At 40.3% G+C, this 18003-nt stretch overlaps 1 protein-coding gene across 2 annotated transcripts; it reads left to right on the top strand.

Moving 5' to 3' along the window:
* The first annotated feature begins 3715 nt into the window (after positions 1-3715).
* LOC117544970 (alpha-tectorin-like) lies at positions 3716-17110 on the top strand. 2 transcript variants are annotated; one of them, XM_034214522.1, is made up of 26 exons: positions 3716-3770; positions 4528-4645; positions 5501-5570; positions 5702-5725; positions 6964-7079; positions 7376-7654; positions 7738-7833; positions 7946-8114; positions 8474-8874; positions 8969-9545; positions 9643-10226; positions 10431-10980; positions 11066-11664; positions 11825-11982; positions 12117-12517; positions 12661-12857; positions 13169-13564; positions 13675-13958; positions 14046-14329; positions 14437-14556; positions 15207-15391; positions 15496-15656; positions 15759-16010; positions 16201-16360; positions 16446-16548; positions 16645-17110. In XM_034214522.1, exons 3-26 carry the CDS (start codon positions 5525-5527, stop codon positions 16734-16736), a joined length of 6234 nt encoding a protein of 2077 aa, XP_034070413.1. In that variant the 5' UTR covers positions 3716-3770; positions 4528-4645; positions 5501-5524; the 3' UTR covers positions 16737-17110. The 2 variants fall into 2 exon arrangements, 1 of the variants encoding a protein (XP_034070413.1); XR_004568747.1 differs by lacking the exon at positions 16645-17110 and having other exon boundaries at positions 15496-15633.
* The last annotated feature ends 893 nt before the right edge of the window (positions 17111-18003 follow it).

Here is an 18003-nt window from a genome sequence, read left to right as displayed (position 1 = left end):
AATAGTGGGAAAGTAGAAGGTCAATGATATAAATATAGAATAGAAAATATCAAGAAGATACTGTAAATAATATCTACAACAAAACAGTTTAGTGCCTGATAGGAGGATGTGCAAAACAGACAAACTAATAAGGCTTTATTTAAACATTAAAGAATACTTTAGGCTAAGGTCTTCTTTTAAATAAGAAAAAAGCTTTGGGGGTATCTATCTACAGATACATATTAAGCCTGACAAAGTACTTAACGTCTAATATATTGTATGGTTTGTTTTGGAACTTGACAATCAACTTTCCTGCAATGTTAACTATGTTGAAGCACTTATTTTAACCGATATTATACATCTTTATTATACTCTTATAAGATGTTAGATAGAATAATACATGTGCAGAATATGACAGTTTAATGGTGGAGGTACACACATATTGATAGATGTCTTGTAATGCACTGTTGAGGAACCTGTGATCCAAGTTTTTCATTCATTGCATAACTACACCGTAGTTGTGTATATGATATGTCAATAAACCTTAGAAAATCTTGAAATCTTGAAAGGGATGTGCAAAATATCAATTATATACAGTCTTTAATGAACGATTAGAGAATAACGAGTAATGAATATGCTTTATACGGATCTGCAGATAAATGTTTAGTCTTCTCAAGCACCAACTATCAAATATCTCTCCTGATTGTTGACACTTGACAATCACCTTCACTGAATTTTACTCAGGTGTAACTAAAGTCTGATTTAAGGGTTGTTTATATTTCACATCATTAATCCAAATCTGTAAAATAACTAAAATAAATGTAGTGGAGTAAAAACACCACGTTAACCTTAAAGAAAGCCCTCAGGATTATAAAAGACCCCCATCACCCCAGCCACAAACCGTTCTGTCTGTATGGGATAGGACACGTTCGATTCTTGTTTTGAATAGTGTGCCGTCGATGGGTTTCATTCCATTTCAAGGTGCTTTTTGACGCTCCGTGTAAACTTCGCGCACTGCCACTCCAACATCCAATCACAGAGCTTGAGGACTGATCACGGGGTTTGTCAAGCTAAGCACATGGTGTAGTCCCAAACGATAGCTGAGGATTCTGGGTAGTGTAGTGTCTTCTGCCATCCAAAAACTCTGAAAAAATATTCGTTTCTCCGAATCGAAGGGGAAAAATACAAAAGCATTGTACACAATTTAAACCAATCAATGTTGTGTAATTAACAAGGATAATTTGGTGTTTTTGAGTTGATGAGTAGTGCAGATATTACTGTAAAATAAATCGACAGTAAGGGGAATACTTACTTCCGGGTGTAAAATTCTCCGTTATCCAATGGGAATGGACGCTCGTAATGCAATAAAGGGGACATGATAATTATCTTTTAAATAGCGTTAACTAAAGGGAACAATCTATTTGACACAGCTGAAGCTCTGGCCTTCCTTAAAAACTAACTAATTTAATAAAAATCACAGTTGTATTACACACAATGCACTGTTTTTTTAGAACAAAAATTCGTAACTAATGTAATTTTTACATTCTGACGAAAAATAAAAATTATTATGAATACAAATAAAATAAAAGAAGCCTCCCGTGAGTTACTACAAGCTATAAAGTAGATTTTAAAACGTTTTTATAGAATAAAAGCTCACTGTGGGACGTTGTAGAAATGCGTGTGTGCACCACAACAAAAGAGCCTCATTCACTTTACATTGGGGTTTTTTGCGTGGTGCCGACACGCAAATGTAGCAGAATGCGTGACTCCACCACGCAATGCGGTGTTAAGGAGTCGTGGTGGAGTCACGCATTCTGGTGAGATCAGGTTGGTTTAATTTGACATAGTTTGCACTCTACACCGCACTCACTAACCTGGTCGAAATATTTCCACACTCCTTTTTGACGCCATGTCTGTTGTGTAGGACTCTTCTTAGAGTGTAAATAATTACCGGACTATGACTGGTAAAATATGTTGAATACCGGCTAAACTAAATCTCTCCTGTCAAAATGTCTATGTACTTTTCCGCCACACACGGTTGCCAAGCAGCGCTTATTGTTGTTTAGGCTGGCCATGTGTCGCGAGTGTTGACAGGGGGCGGGGGAGCACGCTCATGAACTGTTAGCGCCGGAACCTCGCAACGGCTGCGGAGCGCATTTGGGCATAAAATGAGGTTTGAGTCTGCGTGATCTGCGTGTAGGGAGGGGCAGCAGCCATATCATTAGCTATATCATTAGCTAGAACTAGCTAGATCTGATGGATTTGGACATAAACGCGAGTGAAGTATAACCGGATGCGAGAGAGAGAGAGAGATCAGCACCTGCAGCTGCAGCTCTGCCCGCTGTGAGCGGAGCAAAACACACCTTTAGACGTCACCTAACACATTTAGCTATGGCACTGTCTAATACATTGAATTATTCAATTTGATAATATGTAATCAACTTAGCCTAGGCATTCCTCCCAAAAAAAAAACTCATATTCGAATACCTGAATAATTATTCGAATACCTGAATTAAGCAATCATACACGAGAGGCCGTTCTTTAACGTCATTATTGGTACGACAGTACTGCGGCAGGACCGAGGCGCTTGCGCCGAGGTCCGTACGCCTGTACTGGAGGCAAGTTTGCTTTTCAGGCCAAGGGTATACCGTTTTTCTCAGACGCGGAGGGATACTGACTTGTTGTGAAAAGGCACGTTCTATTTGACCGTTCTTTGATCGTGGAATCAAACACGCCTATTGACCAATCAGAGAGCTTGCTCACACCTATGTGTTATAGAATAATTATTCGAACACCTGAATAATTATTCGAATAGGCTACCTGAATAATTATTAGAATACCTGAATAATTTCGAATATTCGATTAATCGTTCCCATCCCTAATTTAATGTGACTTCCATACAGACACAGAGACATATTTGTGTTGGTTCAACAGATACGGATACAGATACGGACAACTTGAACATCATTGTTGATGCCTCAGGCCGTCCTGGTGTCCTGAAGTGTGATTTTTTCGGGGTTGGGTGTCAGCCTGTCACGAGATATCTCATAAACGCCAGGAGGGGCATTCTTTAAGTTTGGCTCAAACGCTCACTTCCACTAAAGGACGAACTGGTCCAAGTTCATAGGCCAATGTCACAGAGACCTTAAAACACACGTGTAGACCATAACTCAAGAATTATTATTATAACAGTTTCAAACAAATATCCAATAGTATACAATTCATTTCAATACAAAGTATGGTTCATATATTCTCAACAGTTATCATTGAAAAACTATTACATTCTGAAAAACTAGTTAATATCAAAGGGCATATTTGTATGTTGTGCCCTGTGACATGTTTCCATGCTTTAATGTTCAAAAAGCTCTTTATTTTTCTCATACTGCCTGTCCAGCCTCTTATCATGTACAATGTGTTGGAGCGTTGGAATTTGTACCATTTGTATAGCATTATCAAATAGTTCATGTGTTTTTAATGGTGACCAATTGTGCTTCGAGGCATTCCCCTTTACATAAACATGTTATATTGAAGTGCAGCTTACTCTGTATACTCCAGATTTTTTGTGAAATATATAACCTTTTTGTTTCTGCTGAACAGAGTCTGATAATCTTTATTATTGTTAAAGAACAATGGATTGTTTGGTTCACTAGGTATGAGGAAGCAATTCTATTCCTGTAACTTGTCAAACCACAGACTTATGGGACTCAGCCAACTTTTTGATTTAAGTATCGTTGCAGCACGGAGGTCTCCCATAGTGAGCGCTGAACAACCACAGGCGAACATCTGAACAGGTAATATATTTATTTTGTATTAATGAGATTCTTTTTTTATTTCAGCCACATACTGATATTTCTATAGTGTACAATACTATACTGTACTGTGAACATACTTTTTAAAAAGGGGTTTTGATTTCTAACTTAACTATGGCAGGAATTTCCTTGAGAAATAATATTTTGTAAGAATGTTGATTTTATTATTAGTATTTTTTGCTGAGACACAAAGTCTTTGCCAGTAGCACAACTATCGTAACATATTCATGAAAAGAACGAAGAACCAATTCTTAATCGTTTTGCAAATCCATATTTGATTTAAAATGTCAAGAAATGTCTTCTTTAATTAACTAATTTAATAATTTGATTTAATTAATTTCTTACATTTGCACCATTTTCTCAAACTATCACACTTACTGTACATACATAAAAAATGATGCACATCTGAGGATCTGGAACAATATGACTTAAAAAATATTGATAATATTTTAATATAGTAATTTCATTGAAACATAATAAATACACAGCTTTGAAAAAATGTACAAAATGAAAGTAATGCCTTCCATGAAACAACTTTTTAAGATTGTGAATTCATTGATTAAAATAAATGTTGATCCAAAATGAATGTTCTTTTAACCTCTGTGTAAGATATATCAGACATGTGTTTGCCGCTAGTGCCGATGTATCTCGTTGTCTAAAGCGATTAAAGAATTTGACTACTTGCCAAGTATAAAAATACGGCCTTTTTTGACTGTGTGTACTGTGTACTCCTCTGCAGTACCAATTCAGTGCCCAATGACAAACGGAGGAACAAGACTAGGTTGAACATCGGTTCGTCTTTTGCTCGTCCAAGGGCTGAAAAGCCAAGCTGAGGCGGCAACTCATCTTCTAGACAGGTATGCCAAATCTAAAGTTTGATGGTTATCTAAATGGGAATCTACACACAGATTGTGCATCGATATTTATAAAGTAAAATATTTGCTTGACTAGAAGTCAAAGCACATTTAGTATTTTTGTTTGATATTGCCATATTTAAATTATTGTGTTGAAGTGTGGGGCAACACCTTTATGAGTAATTTAAAACCTTTAATTACATTACAGAAAAAAGCTGTGAGAATGTTGTTTTATGTCCAACCTAGAGAACAAACAAACAAACTAGTTATTGAGTCAAGGCTGTTCATTTTAATAGAATTACAGATGGCTTTAGAAAATATACAAAACAAATTAGTTTTGATTTCCGAGGATGAGCCTAGGAGGAAATAAAATGTTAAGCATCAGTTTGCACTTACTACTTTAAAGCAGATGTGTGTCTCTGTAGTTGGCGTAAAGAAGTGGAATTCTTTGCCGAATGATTTAAAGAACTGTAAGAACATTTGTATGTATAAAGGAAGCGTAATTAGACAGTATGAAATGTACTTTTGATTGTGTTCTTGTTATATGTTTCAGCATTTGTATGCAACTGAGACTGAAAGAATATTGCTTTTATTTTTACTTTTTTTAGGGTTATTTCATTTTTTTTCTTTTTGTTATTTCTTTTAAGTAGGAGCAGGTAAAATAAGATTTTCTTTTCCCTGCTCCCTTCCACCATGCGCTATATATATATATATATATATTAAAAAAACAGTATAAGTGTACATATTTTTGTAAAGTGTACATGGGTGTGATGGGTCTGTGCAGTCCCTGAAGACTTTCTGTTCTTTCTCATTTGTTTGTTTTATTTTGAAATTGTACTTATTATATTTGGATCACAGGATTGAATTTTGGGCCTTTGGAAAATGTCAAGAGAAATCATGTTACCTGTACTGCTTCTGGGGATGATAAGTATGTATACATTTCAATAAAATACATTTAAATTAACATGTATGTCTGTTGATACTTTTACATCACTGCATTAACTGACTTTGTTTATTGATGTTAGCAGACAAATGATATCTCAATGTTTGTTTTCATAGGTACGGTGCTTGCTCAGACTGCAGGTGAGTTGATATTAAGATAATATCTTTGTCATTTGTTCATGCTCTTAATGGGTTAGTCATAAAATCAGTAGCTCAAAGCAGTTATTACTTCAGGAATAGACCTATATATATCTCCTGGATTACAGCAAATGCCACTGTTAATGAAGGGTTGTACCAGAGCAACATCTTTATATACCAATACCAGTAAACCAAAGTAAGCAGTAGGTGTCACTTGACTCAGAAACAGCTCTCAACAGCCTGCTACACACTAAGAGCAGTACAAACAGGACAACAGCAAAAATGCCTACAGCAGTCAGACTGTACATACGACTGACATTACATAAACATTAAGGAGACCTAATGAATGTGTATGCCATTCATCAAGTGTCATTTGGTTAACTATGACACTTAAGTGTATGAGATGTCTTTGTTATGACTGGTTAACATGAATCAAGATAACATATACTGTAAATGTCTTTGTTATAAGACCAGCCCCAATCCTCAAACTTAAAGAAACCATTTTGCTCTGTGTTACCATAACATATGTATTCCCTAACGTCAAGCATTGTCCTTCAATGTTGGAGGCTTTTTACATTGACTTTTAGACCTGCTACGGTATGTGAATGTCAAGTTGTCTTCACAAGGACATTCCAAACAATGAAGTAACATTAAGCTTAAATGTTAATATTTGACTTGCTTGATAGCCAAACCTACTTAGGTTAGGGAGGTATCACACTAACGAGATGAATTATGCCAGGCTGAAAGGCAGTGTCTCATCGCCCCCTTCTGGTTGCATCTGGGATGTGTTAGGAAGTGTAGTGTGCTGCGTCTGTATCTCAAGCCCACAGTGATGTTGTGTTTCACTGACACACTATAAAGAAGACTCTGTAAAAAGCAGATTTTCAGGTAGTGTTAGGTCCTTTGTAAACTAGACTCAATTAGACCCTTTTGAGCTGAGGCTTTGACTTCAAGTGTCCCAGTCAGCTAAGCCAGTGTTCACATTATCACCACCCTGGATCTATATTGAGTAAATGGGATGCTGTCAATTTGGTGTCTGCTGTGAAAAAGGTATATTGTAGTTGTTCAGTATATATATAGGAATATAATAGTCCATTCAACCCCAAAAGCACATTTATGTCAGTGTGAAGAAAAGTTTCAACATTGTGCAACATCTTTTTCAGCACAGCACTTTCCATTAGGGGCTCTATGTATTGGCCTTATATATTTTCTGAAAAATAAGACGCTTTTTTTCTTTCTAGGACCACTCTACCCAATTGCTGGAACAAATAGCTTGCGATCAGATGATGGAAGTTCTCCTCAAATTCCCCTGCAACGACCTTTTGTGTATTTTGGCCAGTCGCACAATCAGATCTATGTATGTTAAAATAATTAAAAAAAAATCCCTTTCTTTTGAATACTGGTTTGAAAATGTGTAACTGTAACTGAAAAAATAAAAATGTTTAGTTGAATAAAATGTATAATGAAGTTAGAAAGAAGTTGTTCATCTTCATCCAAAATGTTTCAGATACTAAATAAGTACAGCAGTTAGTTGTAGTCAATACATGTTTTATTCCTGTTTTGAAATAATAAAGCATTAAATCTGTTGATATTGAATAATATGTGATTGTCAATGATGCTGTTGAGTCCTGAATCTGTTACTTTGGTTTGCAGGTAAACCACAATGGCCACCTGACCTTTGACACATCATGGAGTAGATATACACCTCAAAGGATCCCAATGCACGGGAGCAGAGATCTAATCGCTCCCTTCTGGACAGATTTAGACAACAGAAGGCAGGGTCAGATCTCCTACCATCAATACACCAGCGGCACAGTGCTCCAACAAGCCACACAGGACATTAATAGCTACTTCCCAGGGTTACACTTCAGCGCCAACTGGGTCTTTGTTGCAACATGGTCTAATCTGCTCTACTTTCCAAACACTGGAACAGTAAGTCATTTTGTTCTAAATGGAAGAATACATTTCACTTTTAATTATATTCACTATGATAATCATAATCAAAACATTTTTAGGGATCAACGGTCCAAGCAGTCTTGATCTCTGGAAGTAGCTACTCATTTGTGCTAATGAACTATGGGATAATAGCATCAACAACACGCCAAGCACAGGTTAGAATGTACTAATGAAAATATGAAATTGCCATGCCTTTCTCAAATCTTAATGGAAAATGACAAATGCAGTTGATATCAACATTTCCTTATCTGTGATATGTACTTCCAGGCTGGATATGACACAATCAACTCTACTCATCATTTCTCCATCCCTGGATCCTTCTCTAACAATAGATTGAACAGTAATTACTTAGATTTCAGCCAGAACAGCAACGTCAATGTAGCCGGTCGCTGGGCTTTCCGGACAGACCATGGATCGCGCGGCTGCACTTTTAATGGTAAAAGCAGAACCTGCATGTGCATGTGACCACTGAAGAAGTCTGAGGATTTATTTGGGCTTCTTGAACTATAGAACAATTAAATCCTATTGAACAAAAACAGCAGAGCATTAAGCATTGCACTGCTTTAATGTGGTGACGGGGATAATAAGTGAAGCTTCAAGTAATAATAAACAATAAAATAATCATTTCATTTATTGTAAGGTTAAATTGTTGACCATGACCATGCATTGTCCCAGTTTAAAGGCAGCTGTTCTGTCTTTCAAGTCTTTCTTCTATCAGCTTTGCGAAAAAGTCAAAATGCCCTGAAGTTGCATTTAAAAGTCAATGAATTTCAAGAAACTTTTCATTCCTTCAAGGTCAAACCGTGCAGCAGGGTGACTCGTTCTGGAGCGACAGATCCTGTGCTCAGAAATGCACGTGCACCCCGACAGGCCTGCAGTGTCACAGCCAGCCCTGCTCATTTTCCCAAGTCTGCAGACCCACTGCCTTTCAGTTCTCCTGCCAGACAGTGCGGAAAGGCAGGTGCACCATCAGCGGTGATCCACATTACTATACCTTCGATAACAAAGTGTTTCACTTCCAGGGCACCTGCACTTATGTTCTCTCTGAGCAATGTGGTCGTGGGTTGCCCTACTATAGAGTAGAGGGCAAGAACGAGCACAGAGGCAGCACTCGAGTCGCTTGGACACGACTGGTCAAAGTGCATGTCTATAATGATACAATCGAGCTGGTCAAAGGACGTCGTGGTATGGCTAAGGTAAGCAAAAATAACTGAATCCCAACCTTCTGTGATATTCCTTTTTTAATTCACACTTGTACAACTTTGTTTCTGCTTGCTGGTGTCATTACAGGTTAATGGAAACTTTGCAGCCACTCCGATCTCCCTTTCCAATGGCACTGTCCAGGTGTATGAGTCAGGTTTCTCTGTGATCATCAGCACTGTCTTTGGCTTGGAGGTGTCCTATGACACAAATAGTTATGTTAGGATTCGTTTACCCTACACTTACCAGAATGCAACATGTGGCCTGTGTGGAAACTTCAACAATCGTCCCGAGGATGACTTCCGAACCCGCCAAGGCGAGCTTGTGAGCTCCGATGTGGTTTTTGCGAACAGTTGGAAAGCATCAGCAGACGATGAGCCTGCTTGTGGGTCCCGATGTGGAGGCTTGGACTGCGCTAGGTGCACTGCGGCTCAGACAGCTTTATACAGCAATCCTGCTCATTGTGGTATCCTCACGAGCACTTCTGGACCTTTTGCTGCTTGCCATCAACAACTTCACCCACAGAACTATCTGGAAAGCTGTGTGCAGGATTTGTGTATAGGAGGAGGCTACCAACCCATTCTGTGCCAAGCCCTCAATGTGTATGCAAGTCAGTGTCAGCAGAATCGCGTACAGCTGCCAAGCTGGAGGAGACAAGGCTTCTGTGGTATGTCTGTGTGTCAATCAACATTATATCTTATAATGTTCCGGGTATACAGTAAGTGTCCAAGATTTCAAGATGAATGTTGTTTCCTTTTTTCTAGAAATCCCCTGCCCGTCCAACAGCCACTTTGTGTCCCAGGGCACAGGATGTCCAGATACCTGTGTCAATCCCAATTCTACCCAGAACTGCCCTCTCCCTGTCCAGGAGAGCTGCACCTGCAATGCTGGCTACATCCTGAGTGCTGGGGTCTGTGTCCCTCATGCTCAGTGTGGCTGCAGCTTTGAGGGCCGATACTACCGCTCTGGTGAATTTGTGATCCTGGACGAGGACTGTGGGAGACAATGCAGGTGCAGCTATGGCTCCATGACTTGCCAATCCCATGGTTGTGGTCCCTTAGAGTCTTGCAGGGTGGAGGAGGGAGAAAGAGGATGCACACCTGACAGCTATGGCACATGCTGGACAAGGGGCCCAGGGTCTTATCAGACGTTCGATGGATTGACGTACCAGTACCCTGGGGCATGCCGACTGACCCTTGCCAAAGTAATGGGATTGTCTAGTCACCCACATTTTGCGGTGACTGCAGAAAAATTACCCAGAGGACAACAGGGTTTTGCCAGGGTGCTAAAGTTTGAGGCAGAGGGCACACAAGTATCCATTGAAATGACAGGTAGCAGCAAAGTTCTGGTAAGTCACACATATATTTCTAAGAGCTAATTAAAAGCAATGTTGTGACACAAGAGAACCTTTATTGAAAAATAAGATTTCTTCTGTCTAGAATGTTGCAATCATGGTTTGAATAACGCATAAAAAGGTACAAACTATTGTTTATATAACTGAAACGCACTTCACCCATAACATCTGACAATGGCTGTTTGAATGGCCCTTTAGGTTGATGGTCAGCAGATCAGACTCCCTTACAGCTCAGCTTCCAACAGAATCCAAATCTACCACAGCAGCATTCACAGTATCATCATCCGCACTGCCTTTGGTGTGACTGTGCAAACAGTCTGGCCTCATTTGGTGCTTGTCACTGCACCTGGTATCTACAATGGTTCACTTGGTGGACTCTGTGGTAATTTCAATGGTCACCAACATGACGAGTTCCGCACACCAAATGGCGTCCAGGTCGACACCTCTCAGGACTTTGGGGACAGTTGGAGAGACGGCTCCCTGGCTGCACACTGTGTGGAAAGCAATCACAACAACTCCATAACCAATTCTTCGGTTTCTCGTTGTAGCATTCTTCACTCACCACATGGGCCATTTGCCCAGTGTTGGGCCATGGTGGACCCACTGCAGCATGTTGATGCATGTGTGGAGATCACAAGAGCCTCTATAGATCCAGCAGCAGCCCTATGTGAGTTCCTACGGGATTATGCAATAATGTGTCAACAAAAGGGCGTGGCCCTAGGAAACTGGAGGATATCCACTCACTGTGGTAAGTCATTTTTTTCATGTTATTATAGAGGTGTTTGATATTATATAAATTATTTTACTAAATGAATTGCTTTGTTTTTCTCTAGCGCAAAACTGCCCTCCAAACAGCCATTATGAACTCTGTGACAGCTCTTGTCCTTCCGCCTGCCCCAGCCTCTCTTTCCCTTTTGCCTGTGACACTGTGTGCCAGGAGGGTTGCCAGTGCAATGATGGTCTCGTCCTAAATGGCAACCAGTGCGTGCCACCAACATCCTGCGGATGCTATCACGAAGGACGCTACCGACAAGGTGGCGAACGGTTCTGGGACAGTGAAGAATGTCAGAGCTTGTGTGTCTGTAATGGCACTACTGGGGCAGTCCAATGTGCCCCCAACTCCTGTAGTCCTGAGGAGTCCTGTCGGGTGGTGGAGGGGGAATTTGGATGCCATCCTAACCCTCATGGCACTTGCTATGCCTCTGGTGACCCTCACTACCTCACATTCGATGGAAAGGCCTTTGACTTCCAGGGAACGTGCCGCTATGTTCTGGCCAAGCCTTGTAATGAAACTGAAGAGCTCCACCAATTTTCAGTGGAGGCGAGGAATGAGCCTTGGAGAGGGTTGCAAGTTTCAATCACAGCTGAAGTATTTGTGAATGTGTGGGGCTATCGGGTGCAAATGGCAAGTGGAAGCCAAGGTGTGGTACAGGTAAGCTACAGATTTAAAACTATCGAACATTTTTTTTATCAATCAATTCCTATACATGTGTTTTCAATCTACACTGATGCTTTTATTTTGAAGAAGAAACAGAGTTGCAAGGCAAATATAAATCTATGCCATTTAATGAGTTTTTTTCCCAATGTTATAGGTGAATGGAGTGACTAAAAACCTACCTATTCTCTTGAATAATAGTCATGTATCTATCTATGCAAGTGGATCTCGCACATTTCTCAGTGCTGATTTTGGCCTGAGTGTCATGTACGATGGACGGTATACAGTGTCTATCTCTGTACCGCCAAGTTATAGGTAACGCCAAATATACTGAAGCCCATGTTTAAATGTTTTTATTCAAAATGAATCTTATCGAAATGATGAGACTCATGTATCATCAATCTATCAACACATGTTAAAATCTGGATGTTTTTAACTATTGTCATCAGAGGGAAAACATGTGGACTTTGTGGAAACTTCAATGGAAATCCAAATGATGAGTTTCACACCCCATCTGGGATGACGGTCAATACTCCACAAGCATTCGGGGCAAGTTGGAAAGTAACAGGGAACTACACCTGCACTGATGGGTGTGGTTCTTCTTGCCCACGATGTGCCAATCAGAGACCAGCAAGATCCCAATGTGAGCTTATTCGAGCAGCTGACGGCCCTCTCAGCTTCTGCCATGAGCAAGTGGACCCAGTACCATATTTCAATGACTGTGTGTTTGATGTTTGTATCTCGGGAAATCGAGGCCGAGAGCTTCTTTGTAGGGCAGTTGAAACATACGTCAGTGCCTGTCAGTCTGCTAATGTTCGGATCTACTCTTGGAGAGACAACACCACTTGCAGTAAGTCAAAATTCAAGTTGTTTATTTACCATCCAAGCAGCCTAATAAAACAATCAAAGAAGTGTCTTCCAAGAAAATGTATATTGATCTACTGCATCTACACAAAAGCTGACAACCATAATTTAATTTTCTCACGTACAAAGCACTCGACTGTCCCGCCAACACCCATTATGAGCTGTGTGGTACCGACTGTGGCCACACCTGTGCCAGGAACATTGATGCCACCTGTGAGCAGGTTTGCTCCGAGGGCTGTTTCTGTGATGAAGGTTTTGTCAGGAGTGGGACAAGATGCGTACCTGTGGAAAGCTGTGGCTGTCAATACAATGGCTTCTACTACAATGTAAGTCATTTAACCGTTAATGAAAAAAACACCAGATATGTGTACCAATGATCCATCAATCTTCTTAGTCACGGCTGTCACAATCCCATTGCCTAAAATGACAAGTAATTATGCAGTACTTGTGCAGAGAAAGACCAGAATAACGCGACAATAGTGGCCATGTTTATGAACAGATTACTTAAACCTAGACTAAATGAATGCTACTTTATTGTGCTACACTTATTATGTATCCTCTTGGTTGCCTTTTTGTCTTTTAATGTAATAATTGCAACATTTTATATTTTTTATGTGGCTCTTTCTTGCTATTGCAGGCTGATGAGTCCTTCTGGACAGAGGGTTGCTCCCAGCGATGTGAATGCCATGCTCCCAATGACCTGCGCTGCTCAGCTGTATCTTGCACCCCAACACAAGACTGCACCATCAGACATGGAGAGCTGGGCTGCTTTGATGCAATGTCTACTTGCACTGTGTGGGGGGACCCTCACTACAGGACCTTTGATGGGGCACTGGCTCATTTCCAGGGCACATGCTCTTACATCGTTACTGAGAGTGTGAGCGACAGGACCGATGACACAGGGTTTCAGGTCGTAGCCACCAACAATCACAGAGGGAACAACCATGTGTCGTTTGTGTCTGAGGTGGATATCTACCTCACAAATCAACCAGAGAGTGTGAATATCACGATTGGACCCAGCAAAAGAGTTAAGGTATACTTTTAATAACTTTCAAGATGAAGAACTTTTTATTTCTTCCTGGTGTAATAATAGCATATCATGAGTACCTCTTCACTTCTAATCCCCCTCCCTCATTCCTCCAGATAAATGGAATTGAGGTGACTCTTCCCAGCACTGCAGGCACCTTAGCTCATATACAAAGGCAGGGACACTTCATAGAGGTCAATGCAATGGACTTGACTGTCCAGTTTGATGGCAGGAGTACTTTGTTGGTGAGAGTCAACAACAACCATGAGAGCAGAGTCACTGGGATGTGCGGAAATCTCAACAGTGACTCTTCAGATGACAAAGTCTTACCCAATGGCACACCGGCACAAAATGACAATACATTTGGACAAAGCTGGAAGTCTCCCAAAAGCCAACCAGGGTGAGCGGTTTTTAAAAACAAAAGAAACTTGTATTGAAAAATAAACAAAGACAGCCAAAGTTTTAAAACCTGTAATGTATTTTCCAGATGTGGATCCACCGATCGAGGAACAGGGGGTGGAGATGGATTGAACAACTGTATCTTTAGGGGAGAATACTCTGAGCTCTGTAGTGTCATCACCAACACTAGCGGGCCATTCAGTGCCTGTCACCTGCACTCTGACCCTCAGCCGTTTTACACTTCCTGTGTCTATGATCTCTGCCTCTACACTCCAGCCAATGGCATGCTGTGTTCTGCAATCGCAGCCTATGAGAGAACCTGCTCAGTTTTGGAGTTAAACATCCCTGAATGGCGCTCTGCTTTGCATTGTGGTAGGTTTTCATTGTGCTATGGATAGCCAAGATAATGAATGTGGAAGTCAATTATTTGTTTCTGTTTTATCCCTTCTTGTCTCATTCTTTTCCCACTATTTCTACAGCTGAGTCAGACCCCTGTGAAAATCTGGACTGCGCAGAGCATGAGTGGTGTGGTGAGAAGGATGGTGTGTACGGCTGCTTTTGTGATGAACACCACCATCGGGCCAACAATGAGAGCTACGGTGAGAACAGCTCCTCTTTAAACACTGCTTTCATTTTGAGCTAAGGGAAGTGAAATGTAAGAGGAGTTGTAGACAATGCTACATATTACAATAGCTTGTTCATGTATTATACATCAACAAAAAAGCACAGGACAATAGGATCTTCTCAAGTTTAGGTTAATTACAGTACTTTTGCTAAAAATGGGTGGTCCTTGTATTAATCTCATAAGGTGCACTAAGGAAAATATGATCCAATCACAGAACAAAAAATTATCTTCATGCACCACTGACAGTGTATGGGAGCTAAAAAAGTTGCAGTGTTGAAAAAGGTGTGCGATCAGCAGCTTAAGGCAATTTGTTATTATTATTTGTTGTTTTCTGGCACTAACAATGGCAACCAAGGCTCAGATATTGTACAATAGAAAAAACTGGATTTCTCACAGAATATGATCAATTTATTCAAACTGTTGGTCCAAAATAAACATAAAAGATTTTTACGTTATCCTTGAGTCGTGTGTTTCTCTGTAACATCCCCCTTCACAACTCTGTTTTCTGTTAATTTGTCACTACTTAAACTTTTCAGACAATATGTACAGCTTTCAAATGTTTTCTAGCTTATCAAAAACTATAGAAATATGTTTATTATATTTATTTGTATATCTCTTTCATAGACTCGTCCATCATTTGTGAAAGTAGTTCAGGCACCATGTCCGTCTCGCGCTGCCAGCTGTTCGAAGCCGGCTTCCACTCCGGCGCCCTCCACCTGCAAGACCACTCCTGCGCCGGGACTCTGGAAGACGGACGACTGGTTTTTAACTTCAACAATAACAACCACCTGTGTGGGACAGCTCTGAAGGTATAGTCCATAGACTCTAATGCCATTCAAAACAGACTGATGAAGATATATCATTCTTCTACAAAAACACTAATTCCAACTACTTGATTTTTCCTATTTTTAAGAGCAACGGAACCCATTTCATGTATGAGAACACCATCCAGGGCGACGTGGACCCTCATCAAGGTCTAATCAGTCGCCAGAGGAACATTCATTTGCTATTCTGCTGTGTTTACCCTCTGAACCAAGCTCTGTCTATGGATGTGGGTATCAACCCTGTAGAGAGGTGACAACACCATCTGCATGTATTATTGATTTAATTGTTGTAACTTAATACAATTAACACAGTCCTTTTTGTATTTACAATATCTGTCCTTTTTTGTTGTAGCATTGTGTCGAAAAAACTTCCTGCAGGCCATGGACAGTATCGTATGAGAATGATCCCCTACCAGGACCCTGCCTTCCACTTCCCCCTGACCAGCAGCAGGAACATAGAAATGGAAATCGACCAGATTATTTATGTGGAGGTGCGGACAGAAGGCGTCGATGGGAGCCAGATCTCCACTGTTGTGGACAGTTGTTGGGCAACACCGGTCAACCTGGCCACCTACCCTATCCGCTGGGATCTCCTCAGCGCAGAGTAAATCCGATAGTTCAATTTGATATGATTTAAGCACACTGACCACTTGTTATTCATTGCCAAAGACTGAAAAATAATTAACTTGTCCTAGATGTGTTTCTTTCATCTCTGCACATCCTCTCTTTTCCAATTCAACCATGTTATATTATCTTGGTAACATTGCAACATCTGCTTTCTTCTCTTATTCCAGGTGTCCTAATCCCGCAGATGGTACAGTAGAGCTGGTTCAGAATGGCCTCTCCACTGTGTCCCGATTCTCCTTCAGGATGTTCACATTTACCAACTTCTCATCCCTTTACCTGCATTGCCAGGTCCACCTGTGTCTTTTGAGACACAACAACTGCTCAGCTGTAAGTACTACTGTGTGTGTTTGCAGTTAGATTAGATTATCAACGGCTGCATCAACAGAAGCCTTTAATGTTTATTTTCCTACAGCACTGCTACCCTGGTCACCACAGGCGCGTTGAGAGGGACGTAACCTACCATGATACTGCAGACATCTCACTAGGACCTCTAATGATGGCGCCACATCGCCACGGTAAAGCTTTTTTGTCTCTTTGCATAATGTGCATACGTTTTATGACACAAAGCTGGATGATTACATTTGATCTAAACTGTGGTTCTTCTCTTGCAGTTCGGACGGTGAAAGCGAGCAGTGCTTCCGGCCTGTTGACCTCACTGGTGACCTTGCTGTTGGGTTTGCTTATAGCCAAAACTCTGACCTAAATCAATCAAAGATGATTCATTCCTATTCTAAAATTACAACAAATATAGTCCCTGTAAATTACTCCTTATTGGTGTTCCTCTCTGAGGTTTAAAGTTGTGATGGATTTTCTTTAAAACATTAGGGGGCAGCATAAGATCAAATACACATTTTGCCTTTTTTAATTAGATGAATGTCTCCTTGTTACCTTTTTGAATGAAGTATACTGTTTATCAGTTGTATCCTCTGGGCTTTTGCAATAAATCGTATTATGATTATGATTACTATGATTAAATAAACTTTTCAATCCATTATAATCATGATTAAAAATGATCAATTAAGTCATTTATGTGTGAAATGTGAATCATATCGTATACATTGTTGACTCTGAATAAAGTTCTATCTACTCAAAGTTTGGAGATATTTATTTAAATAGTCTAGACGCATATAGAAATACTTTGGAGTAGTTAAGAAAACTCATGTTATGTGCAGGAGACATACACGTAACAATAACCACAATCCAAACCATTAATACAGGATGGTTCTCATTTGACATGAAAGAAGCTGCCGGTGATTTAGGAGGTCGGGTTTCTCTCTTTTGTGCAGAACATCCTTTGTAGGGCCGGGTGTGAAGGCCGACACAGACGATATCCTCCGTGTCTTCTCTTTGAGGGTGAAATTCATCATTGTCAGTCAACGTGTCCTCAATAGTATGGGATAAGACTTACAGTAGACATAATAACACTTGCCACACACCCACAACATGCAATTTGTCATTTGGTATGGCTGTAAAGTACATTTAGGACTTCAAAGAGGGGCAATGTGTCCAACACCACATGGCCCAGAACAGAGGGTGTCCAGTCCATTACTGTCAATTCATGTAAATTATGTCGAGATTACTTTACAGATCATGTTTCACATCTTGTGGTTTAATAGAAAAAGAATGTAAGTGTGTAATCTTATTATTCATGGTCTACTTCTGTATTCAAAACATGTGTTCACAATTGTGCTAGAGGGCCGACACCGTCTTTATTTTGGAATCATTGTTTGATCACGTTTGGTTTTCTCATGTAATAGTTTAGCTCCTGTGACAGTGTGCTATAGGGAGGTTAATCCCTAGGCTTATGTGGCATTTGCAGGCTTCCAGATTCAATGTGTGAACAAGAATTGAATCTTAAAACGGAGACTTGTCACAGGAAATACTGATATACTGATATCTCCAAGCCATTATTTAGCAGGCACCCTCTATTGAGTGAAAAACTTGTGACAAATCTAATGTCATGCCAAGGC

This window comes from Gymnodraco acuticeps, unplaced genomic scaffold, assembly GCF_902827175.1.
Source record: "Gymnodraco acuticeps unplaced genomic scaffold, fGymAcu1.1, whole genome shotgun sequence".
Taxonomy (NCBI): domain Eukaryota; kingdom Metazoa; phylum Chordata; class Actinopteri; order Perciformes; family Bathydraconidae; genus Gymnodraco; species Gymnodraco acuticeps.
This window is presented reverse-complemented; position numbering and strand designations above follow the sequence as displayed.

Bases quoted from the DNA above. Each gene is read 5' to 3' on its own strand.
- LOC117544970 (XM_034214522.1), top strand. From the start codon at position 5,525: ATGTCAAGAGAAATCATGTTACCTGTACTGCTTCTGGGGATGATAA. The intron at 13,565-13,674 runs GTATACTTTTAA...TCATTCCTCCAG, and splicing joins GACCCAGCAAAAGAGTTAAG to ATAAATGGAATTGAGGTGAC. The intron at 13,959-14,045 runs GTGAGCGGTTTT...TGTATTTTCCAG, and splicing joins TCTCCCAAAAGCCAACCAGG to ATGTGGATCCACCGATCGAG.